A 12,552-nucleotide genomic window follows, 5' to 3' on the forward strand; every position below is an offset into this window, starting at 1 on the left:
TCCCACAGACAAGCTGACGAAGTATGTGTTAGTTAAGTGCACAGTGAGGTGGGTTGAAAACTGGCTGAACTGCCAGTCCCAGAGGGTTGTGATCAGCAGCATACAGTCACGTTGGAGACAAAACACTAGAGCTCCCTAGGGTTTCATACTGGGGCCAGTACTGTTTAACATCTTCATTAACGACCTGTATGATGCGACAGAGTGCAGCCTACACAAATTTGCAGTTGAAACAAAACTGGGAGGAGTGGCTGAAACACTGGATGGTTATGCTGCCATTCAGAGGGACCTGGACAGGCTGGAGAAATGGGACAAGAGGAATCTCATGAAGATCAACATGGGGAACCTACATCCTTCTCCTGTGAGTTGCCAGAATTTCAGCTGTGTATTTTGACAGAAAAATGAGTCATACATATCTAAAAGTACTCCTGGATATAGCTTTCAGGTGTGTCCATTCTACATGTAAGTCTTGAAATACAACCACAAACAGTAAGAGGCAGAAAAGCATTATTTACAAATATTTAAGTAATACCACAACTGTTTGCTGTTGTGGGTTTTTTTTATGACAGTCTGTAGCCCCAAGGCAGCTTCCTTGAGATCCTCTAGAACATTCCATGTATGAATTTGGAGTTAAATATGCCACTAGCATGGTAGTTTACATAGGGGACCTTTATCCCCTAAACAGAGAGCTTGTCTAGCTGTGGTCAGCAGTTCCAGAGACCATGCAAAAATTGTAAATGTACAGAATAAGGACAGCAAGATGTTGTCATATAGAACCTCAGGAGAAAAAAATAAGTATTCCATCAATATGAAAATTCTTTCAATATGAAACTTGCCTTATCACCCAGGCAATGTGATCTGTATTGCAAAGCAGACCTGTTAAAATTATTATCTGAGAAGTTTCAGCAAACAGACTTTTTCTTTCTGAAACATGCTGTGTATGTTACTACATCAGCAAGACCATTATGAAGAGGTGCAGAAACGGTTGGGAAGATGATAGATTCTATCCTGATGCAATGTTATTTAAAAAGAATTACACATAGAATATTTGTATACATTATTTTCTTGTATTTTTGTACCAAGTTTGTAATTAATTGGGTTTTTTAAAATTGAAATGTTCTTACTAGCTTTCACTGTTTATCAACATCACCAGCTGTGTTACTAGAAATCCAAAAGAAGTATCTGTTACAACTTGTGTTCCCTGTGCTGGCACTGCAGCATCAAAACACAGCGGGTTTTTTAAGTGTTTGTTTCTCTCTGTTGCCCGTGGTTTGAAAGCTAGAAACAGAAGCACGTGCTTCATTTTCTCAGAAAAAAATAGTATTTTTGGAGATGGTCTTAATTATTTTTTCAATGAAGGTCCTGTTGTTCCACACAGCCAGCTGGACTGCTATGGTGTTCCAAATAAAAGCATGTAATTTTCAATAAAAGTATAAGGCCTAGGGCTTTATGCCTTAGTTTCTTCCATTGCTTTCAGTATAGATATCTTTCAAAGTAACAAAGGACAAAGAAAATGACCTGAAGACGTGCAGAAGTTATTTTAAGTAACTCTGAAATCATATTATTGTTGCTACTGCCCTTCTGTCCTTGTTTTCTCCATCTTTATGGCTTTTGTTGCTCAAATTGATGTTCTATACACAGAGAAACTTTACTTTGTTATTTTCTAGGATGCAGGTCTTTTTTAATTGTTCTGCAAAATGGTCACTTACTTTAGGTACTGCATAAATAATGTTACATTGCCTGTTGAATCTTCACTGTGCTTCTTTTACCAGATCAGCTGATATATTAAAAGCTCTTGCCAGGAAAGAGATGTAAAAACAGCTCATGATATTAGAGCTAAAAATTAATCTGTAGCTGTCACAAGGATTAAGATTATTTTGCTGAAGATAAGGTAATTTGAACATTTTATACCTTCAAAGTTGATTTTTCTCATGTTTATTCAATCTATTTTTTTTACATTTAATATTTTAGTTTACCACTAATTAAGATTTTGATTGTTTAAAAATGTGTAGGAAAATTAATTCTATATATTTAATTAAACAGGAAAAGGAAAATATTTATGATTCTATAAACGCTTGATTGCACAAGTAGCTCTTACAAATGCTTATAATGCCTGGAAGTTACTGCCAGTTATTTTGCAAGTGCAAATTTATGCAAAATGCCCATTGGGCTCATGATCCCTACATTGCTGGATTTTGTCACAATTTAAAATTACCTCTGGAGATTTTATTGTTAGAACGTAACAACAGCTCACGTTGCTAATGTTGCCTTTTTGCTCTGGAGGAACATGTATGTCCTTTGAGAAAGTGTGAGGTACGTCTCGGCGTTCGAATACACCTTAAAAGGATGCGGTAAATCAATGGCGTGGCTAGCTCTAAACGTCAGGAAGAATTGGCCTGGGACGTTTTGGGGGCCCCTGCCAGCTCCCGGCGATCCCGCCCGCTGCCGCCTCTGCCCCCGCCTGCCAAGGGCTCTCCAGCCGCGGCGCCTGCAGCTGCCCGGCATTTCCTGACGCTGTTGTTCCGGGGCTGGGGTACAATGTCTCTGCAAGGGGCGGCGGGGGCTGAGGAGCTGATTTTCTATGTGAATGGGAGGAAGGTAAGTGTTGCCCTGAAACAGTGTGGAGGAAGGCGGGGGGGGACGACGACGACACTTCTATTCCAGAAGTAACCCAGAAGGGTGTGGGCACAGATTTGTTTTCCTCAGACTTTTTCCTCATGGGATTATAACTGAAAACTCACACAAGCCTCCAGAAGCATTCCTTCTGATCTCCTTGCTGACTGAAAAGCGAATCAGTCTCCTAGTATTACTTTAGGAGTTCTCTTCTGTGTACGGCAAGTACTCGGAGAAGGGGAGAAGCAGCAGAGGAGGACAAACATGCTTACAGCATCCCGTTTTAGCTAGCTTTGCTAACGTTTGGGGGAAGAAACGTGTCAAAGTGAAATGGACTTTAAGCTGGGTATCAAATTTGGCTGGTCAGCAAACTAGTTTTTCATTTGTACGTGCCTGGCTTCTCATCCTTGATGGTATCAGAAGGCAGATTTTCAAAGGCACAACAGAAAGTCAGCAAGACTCAGGTGCCAAAATGTGGACTATTGGCCAACATAAAGATAATACTGCAAGAGCAAAATTAAACTGGTTATTGATTCAATGCAACTGGGAGGAACTAGCTGATTCTAATCAACCGTGTAAGAAATATCTAATCGATCAAGAATGTAGGCATTTCTATTGCTCTCTGCTGTTAGTCTGTTAAGGCAGGTGAAAGTTTATATAAATAAAGCAAAGTGATTCCTGCTGATAGCCTTACAGGCTTCCTATGGTGCTCATCCCAGTAGTGCCAGGGAGATGCTAAAATCTGCAAATCGATAATTCTTTATGCTACGCTGCCTCTATTGTAGCACAGTCCTGCTGCATTTTTATTTCCAGTGTGGCTGAAGGTAAATTCCCTCAGTATGACCTTTCACAGAGCAGCAGTTATTTTTAGTAGTTGTAAGGTGCCCTGGCACTTCTTTCCTGGAAACCTATCTGTCTGAGAAGGAATTTCCAGAAGGAGCCCAAAGTCTCCTGTGGTCTTTGGCAATTAGTGTAGTTCTGTCAGAGGGAACCAGAGAAGGATTCTCTCCTGGCTTTGTGGCGATATGTAGTCTGTGCCCTGAGTTTTGAAAAGCCTTGGTTTCTTAGTTAAACCTTTTTTTTTATTATTTTTTTATTGCAGATAATAGAGAAAAATGCTGATCCCGAACAAATGCTGTTGTCTTATCTGCGAAAAAGACGTATCCTTTTCTTGTCTATTCCCTTATATCACTCAGTTGAAAGCCTTATTCGAGCAAAATTCTCATAAATGATAATTAAAAGGTGATTTACTAGGTTAAGGAAGTTGTGACTCCCTTAAGATAAAACAACTGTATTAAATGATGTGTTTTTCTTAAGCCAAATACTCTTCAGTGAGCTGCTATATTTTTACCCTAGTTTCCTAAACAAACAGTTATGCCATCTGGCACAATGTGTATGTGTGTATCTCTGTTCCTCCCCTCTCCCCCCCATAAAGAAACCTAAGAACCTTTTGGCCACTATACGTAAAACTTGTCAGAATAGGAGTCTACAAGTTTTGTAAAAGTCTCTCCCCCAGGAAAGGGGAGACCTTGTGATGAGACCCTGAGTCTCACGGAATTTTGAGGTAATTATTTTTTCATATGATAAGAATTCCAAACGGGTTTCTAAACTCAAAACTCAGACTTAATAGTAAATAAATATGAACAAGTATGTTTTTAAAACAGAAAAAAATTAAATTAGTTAGACAAGACAGAACAGAAGTTGGGAGAGCTAGAGCTCTCACACTTGCAGTTTTGTCTTTGCAGACAAGGTTCTTTCCTCCCATCTTAGTTTCAGTCCACAGCTTTCTGGGCTTTCTGGGTTGCTACAGATTGTGTAGTACTTGCTCTGATCTTTTCCTCTCTTTCTCTTCACCATTTCAGAGGCCTGACCATATGTCTGCTCTCAACTATTACACAGAATCACAGAATGTTAGGGATTGGAAGGGACCTCGAAAGATCTTATCAGTTTTCCAAAATCTGCTGCGCCACAAGCTTATTACCAGCATTCATGAAGCTGTTGCATAATATTCTGAAGACGTGTGTAGGGACTCAAGCCAGGAGCAGTGAGCAAATGTGGGAAAGAGCAGAATGTCTCCTTTTTGCAGCCTTCTAGACCGACTCGTGAAACATATCCCCAGAGGGCAAGTGATGTACTGTATACTATAGAACTCACATGGGAGAGAGTTTTTATAGCTGTCTCAAAAGAAAAACTTAAGTTGAAACATGTTTGTTACTGGTCAGTCCTAAGGAGTCTGGAGCAGAATAGCTTACTGTAGTTATGGCACTTATGAAATTATTCTTCAGTAATTTGAACAACTTCAGACTCCATTGACTATAAAAAGTACCTCAGTACCAGACCTATGACAAAAGTTGTACTTCATTGGTTAAAGCGCATTGGAGAGTGAGATAATGTAATTCTGCCCTGACTTGCTCTGACACCTTGAAAAATCATTTAACGTTTCTGTATCATTGTACCCTGCTTATAAAATGACGATAAGATTAATTTGTTTTCAGGAGCCGGTTGGTTTCACCATACAGTTTAAATGTTAACTTGTAGTATTCGTGCCCTCTGTCGCTTAAGTCTGTGTGATGATGTGCCATTCCCTGAGATGTTGTGGCTGCCCCCTCCCCAGCAGTGTTTAAGCCCAGGTTGGATGAGGCTTTGAGCAACCTGGTCTAGTGGAAGGTGTCCCTGCCTGTGGCAGGGGGGTTGGAACTAGATGATCTTTAAGGACCCTTCCAACCCAAATCATTCTATGATTCTGTGTGCATGCCCAGCTGTGTCTGAGACCGCTATTAGCCAGATAGAGGAACTGATCCTTTTCACAGAATCACAAAATCACAGAATCACAGAATCAACCAGGTTGGAAGAGACCTCTGGGATCATCGAGTCCAACCGTTGCCCTAACACCACCATGTCAACTAGACCATGGCAACTTTTCACAGCAAGCCTCCCCATATAGTTGGGTTGACATAGCTAGGGGGGTAGCTGACTGTGGTAAATAGACAAAAATCAATGGCAGGAAACAAAAATACAAAGCAGGAATATCTTATGCTGATGTTACCCAACTCTTTATAATGTGACATGATTGCCTGAGTGAGTGTGAGGAACTTTAGCATCTTCCAGTAATGTGTTTTATAATTGCAAGGTACAGTATAGTACCTCTCTAAACATCCTGTCATCTTTTTTTTTTTGAGTCTCAATGCCACAGGAATTGGCACATTAGACCACTGTTAATAACTGGAAGGCCCATTCTTAATTAACAGGTAAATAGAAGCGCAAGAAGGGAAGAGACTGTATCTTAAAATGTGTTTGCTTTATCTGACAGGTTAGGATGTCTGTGAAAGGGCTCTGTAAAGAACTTTCCAGTGGAAAAAATGGTAGAGATTAATTAGATAGATAAGACCTTAAAGCAATATATGCATCTCAAAGCTTTATTGCAAGTGGAGAGTGCTAACCCTCGCCTTGACGAACATTTTTTTCTTTTGGTGATGTGGTATGAAAAGAAGGTGGCCTGTTTCCCCTCTATCGTTCCCAGCTCCTGGTAGACAGTTCTCTTCCTGCATCTTGTGCCAGCTGTGGAGTTCCTCAAACCTCTCTGTGTACTGATTCCACTCATTAGGCCAGCAGAAATCTAACCCAGGAAAAACAGAGGCTTTCAGCTGGATTAGGGACTCAGTCGCTAATTAGTCAGCTCATGGAAGGGACTGGTGAAAGAAAAACTTGGCACGAGAGGTCTTGGGTTTTGGAGCACATAATTTGGGAAGAGGAAGGACAGAGGAGGAGGAAGAAATGTGAAGTAAGCCATCTTCCTTTTGGTGGCTGTAGAACATTAAATTAGCTGTTCGTTGATGCACAGCTTCAGATTGGCCACTGTTCCAGATTCATAGAAACGAGCACTTCGCTCATTAAGTGTGATCTTGCAGGTGAGATGCAAGGTTAATATCCTGACTATGAGCCTTCTGGGAAAAACTGGAATATTGGTTTTAGTGTTCCACTGGAAATTCAGATATATAGCTATTTTTCCCATTACATGTTTCTTCCTTTCATATTTTCACTTGGAAAACTGTTTTTCACTTCCTCTTTCTGTCCCAACTTACTCCTCTTCCAGAAGAAGGCAGAATCAAGTTTTCTGTTTTCTTGGAAACAGGATTTTGGTCATATCATTCCTTAGCGTCAGTCTTATTTTCACTGAAAGTTTTAATCCAACATAGAAAGGCATCTGATATATATACTATCATACCAAACTAATTCTATGTTCCTTAGCAGTTCAGGAAAAAAGGCAACCTCAAGCTTTTGAACAGAATAAAGACCAAAATGAAACCTGATAATTTTTTTTTCCCTAATGACAGCATTTTCAGTCCGTCTTACAGGAACTAAGTATGGCTGTGGAGGAGGTGGCTGTGGTGCCTGCACGGTGATGATATCAACTTATGAGCCCACTTCAAAGAAGATACGGTATCCTTAGCAGAAGATTTTGAAAACCACACAGAATTTTATGACTGTAGATACTATTTCCAAATATCAAATTGTAAAACCAAAGTTGTAAAATCTGTGCTTAATAGTAAAAGAATGCAAATCCAAAAGAGAACACTGTAAAAATTACTGTTTGTTCAGCTATGTTGTAAATTTGCTGAAATACCATGCTCAAATGCTTAATTTACTCATATATGCTGACAGCTGCTGCGAGGAGTTTTCTCTTTAGGAGGCATATGTTTAACACCCTTTGCACTGACCACTGGAATATGGCTCCTACCTGCAGCTCTGTCATATGACTGATGGGAAGATAGTGCAGGCAGAAGTTTGAGTCTTACCAGCCCTTTAATACTGAACTTCCTCTTCACACCCCACACAGAAAAAGGAGGACTTTGAAACTCAAAACCAGAGTTTCGTTAAGCTAAAAACTGGAATAAATTACTTCTAAATTGAGAAAACTCCAGTCGAATTCTTAAATGATAACATGTCATTGTCAATTGAATATTTTTTTAGGTGGGGAAAAAGTCAAAATATTCCAGTTGTTCCTTTCGACAATTGCATTACATTGGAATGCAATGCAAATTAAAATGTTTAGAGTTATTATGAGTTGAAATGAAAATAGTCAGAATGACACTTGAAAAGAAACATTTCAACTATAGTATAACAAAGCATTTTATTGCTAATGATGAAAAACTTTGAAGAATTTTCATTTTGGCGTGTTGTTCCTGTTTAGAATGATATTTATTTTACATCAGAATTTCCTTAGGGCCAGAAATTTGATGGCAAATTTGCAGGAGTAATTCTTTACTTCCTGCAAATGACAACACCAGTCCTCCTTTCCCTATCTTTCTGCTCCAAAAACACACTTGAAAGGTTGCTTGCATGCAGGAGAGACAAGAGGGCAATTAGAAAAGACTGAAATATTAAGGAAGATATATATTCTACAGAACTGTACTCATAGAAAATGTTTTTATACTGAGGACAAGAGACACAGCTAGTAAGCAATCCCTTCTGTAAAACTTATTCTCTTCTTATTCCAAATGATGATAATGACTGCTTTGTAAGTATAGACTATGTCTTGATTGATGGCAAAATAATATTCCTGCATCTCGATTATAATAAAATAATATTCGTGTTCTTTATTCTCTTTTATATTCCAAAGACATTATTCAGCAAATGCATGTTTGCTTCCCATTTGCTCCCTGTATGGTGTGGCAGTGACCACAGTGGAAGGTGTTGGAAGTACAAAAACCAGGGTTCATCCAGTTCAGGTGAGAGTACAGTATCACTGTGTAAGAGGATTACTGTTTTCTTCCTTTGTGTGGCTTGAGTGGCAGTGCTTTTAGGGCATGGGCATTTCACATGATGATTATTCTGCCTGCTAAATGACAACAGAAGACAACACAAGTTTCTGATAGTTGCTTGATTGAGGCAGATGAGATATGGCTCGTGATGTATCTTACTTTGATACTGACAGCCTGATCAAATAGCTGGTTTGTAAGTATTGTTGGAGTGGATCGGGCTTGTGCTCTGTTTGGGCTAACAGTGCGTCTTGGATAATGCCCCCTTTAGCTGATGCTTTAGTATGAATGCAAAAAAGACAGAAGTCCACTGAAGGTTCATTAGCTTCTTTAGTAAGATGTGCCTGGGCATCACACCCAGAATAATTATTCTTGTTCGAGATTGCTTAAATTGTTTTACTTTAAAAGTTTGACTTGCTGTGAAGACATCATTTAGTATGGCATCTCCCGTTTAAGAGAGAGTTCATTAGAATAGTCATGTACACTGGAAGGAGTGCTATTTGTGGTGTTTCATTTCAGGAAAGGCTTGCCAAGTGCCATGGCTCCCAGTGTGGTTTCTGCACCCCTGGAATGGTGATGTCCATATACACTTTGCTAAGAAACAACCCAGAACCAACTTCAGAGCAGATGATTGCAGCTCTGGCAGGTAAATATTGCCACTTTTTAATGTGTAGGTGTGTCCTTGAACCGTTTTCTTCAGAGACGTTGTGTATGTGAGTGCATGTCTGTGTGAGTACACACTCAGGCATGTATGTATGTACTCTATACAAATTGTGCATCCCAGCAGAGTCAGTACTGGATATGGACCGTGTATTCCCTGTTATTCTTTTCTCCTGGAAAATGAAGCATGGAGCTGTGGATTGTTTCAGGCACAGGTGTTCAAAACATTCCCATATGTGTCTTTTGAAGTGCTTTAAATCAGATGCACAAAAATGATGACATATGGAAGAAATAGCTGCATCTGAAGGTCTCTGAGATCTCAGAGTGTGTGAGCAACGTTTGCGCCAGTTTCCTGTTACTATAAGGTGAACTTAGATGGAGGTGTAATGCCAACGTCCTTCACTGTGAGAACTAAGTCAGGGGGAAGGAGAAAAACATTTTGAGTGGGTGAAGAATATCATACAATCTCTTGTTCTCCTGCATATTAAGCTGTAGTCAGCATTCCCTCTAGTGCAGCTCTCAAGTATTTCATACTACCCTTGAAACAATAGCCTTTTTCCTCAGGAGCTGCAGGGTCCTAAGTCTTGTGATATTGATCTTTTTTGTCTTTGCAAGAGCCAACACTTCTCTGTAAGCTTAAAAAATGCAAACCTCATATGAAGAAATGACATTTTAAAGCCACATGCTTTAGAACAAAGCTTTTTCTTACAGATTTCCTTTTTTTCAGGGAACTTGTGCCGCTGTACTGGATACAGGCCAATCCTAGATGCCTGTAAAACCTTCTGTATGGTAAGAAGTAGTGATGATGGGAATACTAGATTGTGCCCATTAGTGTATATTTGTATACAAACCATCAAGATTTTCATTAAGATCTTCCCTTTCCTCTGTTAAGAGATGTCGGTCTGAGTAAGGTGTGTAGTGGCCTAACCCATTACAAAAATTGATTAACACAAATGAACTTGGTGTCTAGCCTGGATTATGAAGAGTAATCTCAAGTAACTCTCCATATGTTTTTCTGTGGATCAGTACTGGCATAAATAAAAGCAGAATTTTGATCAATGTTCTTAGTAATTTATCATGTAATGCAACATGTCAGAAACCTACAGCGAAAGAAATGGGAGAGTGAACAGTGGGTAAAAGAAATAATGCAGGCCATCTACGCGTGCTCGCACAAGGTCAACCGAATTTCACATAGTATGAATTACTTTGTATTAAGGACTTCACCATCCAATGATTTTAAGTTATTTTTGAATATCACTTCTTTAACACATATCCTTCCAATTTAGCTTATTATTAAACTTCATCTCGAACTTTATTGAAATATAAAGTGACACTTATCAGCTTAAGCAGGCTTTAACTCATTGCCATTCTGGGCAATATTTCACTAATGGAATATTCCTACTTTAGGAATCCGTTTGTTGTCAAAGGAAAGCAAATGGAAAGTGTTGCTTGGATCAAGAAGATGATTTGTTTGACAAGGAAGAGAAGGTAGGGGTTTAAGTATTTTACCTGTCCTATTTAGACATAAAACTTATAGAAAGAAGATTGCATGGCTTTTTTCTTGTAATTAAAGTAAATGCAGTATACTCTGCCATTTTTGTCCTCCACCTTATTCACCTTACATAATATTATTTTGTAAAATAAGATATTTTATTTTTCCTTGTTAGAAATTTAGAGGTATTTCTAAAAATTAATGATTCTTGGTGTATATTTGTATGAGGAGGCCATGATGTGGCAGATAGTTGGTATAAGGTAGTTTGGATCTCCAGAGCTGAGATTTGAGCAGTTCTTCAAGTTCAGGAATATTAATAGTCTCAGCTCTACTCATATAGTAATCATCATATTGTGCAAGAAATCAGGGCATATGTGAAACTGTCTTAAATCAATGATCAGTGATGATCTGAATGTAACCACTGATCTCTTAGGTATCTAGCTGCTGACTTGAGTCTGAAGAACTGATACACTTGAAAATCAGAGTTATGATTGTAATTTTATATGAAACCTCTTATGCATACGAATATTTGACTTTGTTCTCAATTTTCTTTCAATAATATCTTATCTACTTCTTTGCTCTTTGAGTACTGTAGGTTGGCATGAAATCAGCTACTTTCTTATAGTAGGACTACAGGAAGCCTGTAGTTAGTCTTTCAGTTGCTTGCCTCTACACTGTCATTTGTGTTAGCAGTGAACTTTGAGAAACTGTTATGAACACTTCCTTCACCTCAGCAGTTCCAAATGATGCATGGAAATTTAGCACCAAGTCCAAATGATAATAGAATTACTAATTTTCTACTGACTTCAGTGGGACCCTCATGGTTTGGTTTTGGTTTTACTTTTTTTTTTTTTTTTTTAATGGAATTAATGATGAGGGAACATTCTTGGTCTTTGCTTGTTTTCTTTCTTTTTAAGGTTTCCACCAGACTTTTTTCAACAGATGAATTCCAGCCCTTAGATCCCACCCAGGAGCTTATATTTCCTCCAGAACTAATGGTAATTTTTGGTGCTTATAAACTATTCTTTAGCTCTGTCTTTTCCTTGGTAGTCCGTAGTTCAGATCTCATTCTGAAGTCCTGCTTAGCAGTAATTCATCAGAAGAAATGTCAAAACATTTTAATATAAATCCAAAATTATATTCCCTTTTGTTTTTCCAGTGAGCTTACTGAATATTCACATACAAAAAATAATCATATTTGGAAAATGAAGTTGCAGAGTTAGGTATTAGGTGAGAAGTCAAAGAAGTAGCCTAAACTGGGTTTTCAGTGCAGCACCTGAAGATACAAATTATTCTCAGCAAACTGAATGGCAAACACTTTTTAACAACGGCAAAACAATGCATTTTCCCCATTTTGTGGCTTAATAGTTGTGTTGGTCTTTTCTGTCAAAATGTCAGCCTCAGATAGCCACCCAGACCAGGGAGTGTTTAGCCCCAGTGATTAAAGTATGACAAAGATATCAGCAGCTGAAATAAGGGCACTGGAATTGAAAGCGTCAGGCATCCTTAATTATTAACAGCAGTATTTGCCCTAGAAAAACTGAAAGCTGTTTTCTTTACTTTATTGTCAATCTATAGATTCAAAGCCAAATTCTCTGTAACTAGCTGGCTGCTTATGGAGAAAGGTTGATAACTGTGGGACAGGAGTTCTTGACCACGTATTTGTACCACCACTAGTTCACAAGCTATTTCCAAGTGATCAGTGAGCAGTGCTAGAACAGCCAGAGACATCCACATGCATGCTTAATCTAGAAAGGGATGCTGCTGCCAGTGTCCTTGGTGACCTCCAAGCAAGCTAAGTGTGCGAACACCTCCCTAAGTATCCTTTTATCACTTTTCTAATAATTTCAGCAATTGCAGGATATATTCCTACATTTTTTGCTTGGGGGATATTTATTACCAGTCTTGTTTATTAGCCCATTGGAGTTAATTGAAGACGTTTTACCCATGCAGTCTAGAAATTCACCACTGTGGAAAGAGCCATCAGAGGACTCCCATTTCTGTCCAATTTTGAAGAATTAAGTAGAACTG

The 12,552-nt window shown here is 38.8% G+C and overlaps 1 protein-coding gene across 4 annotated transcripts in view; it reads left to right on the forward strand.

Annotated features, from left to right (window-relative positions):
• The first annotated feature begins 2,453 nt into the window (after nucleotides 1–2,453).
• The window catches only part of LOC137667482 (aldehyde oxidase-like), a 44,487-nt gene continuing 34,388 nt past the window's right edge, over nucleotides 2,454–12,552 (forward strand). For 2 of the 4 annotated variants that reach the window (XM_068408272.1, XM_068408273.1), the window contains exons 1-8: nucleotides 2,454–2,595; nucleotides 3,713–3,770; nucleotides 6,954–7,050; nucleotides 8,231–8,339; nucleotides 8,889–9,015; nucleotides 9,757–9,818; nucleotides 10,437–10,517; nucleotides 11,439–11,519. In XM_068408272.1, coding sequence (XP_068264373.1) covers nucleotides 2,536–2,595; nucleotides 3,713–3,770; nucleotides 6,954–7,050; nucleotides 8,231–8,339; nucleotides 8,889–9,015; nucleotides 9,757–9,818; nucleotides 10,437–10,517; nucleotides 11,439–11,519 — 675 coding nt within the window. In that variant the 5' untranslated portion in view covers nucleotides 2,454–2,535. The other 2 variants (XM_068408275.1, XM_068408274.1) reach the window with 2 other exon arrangements.

This window comes from Nyctibius grandis, chromosome 9, assembly GCF_013368605.1.
Source record: "Nyctibius grandis isolate bNycGra1 chromosome 9, bNycGra1.pri, whole genome shotgun sequence".
NCBI classification, from domain to species: domain Eukaryota; kingdom Metazoa; phylum Chordata; class Aves; order Nyctibiiformes; family Nyctibiidae; genus Nyctibius; species Nyctibius grandis.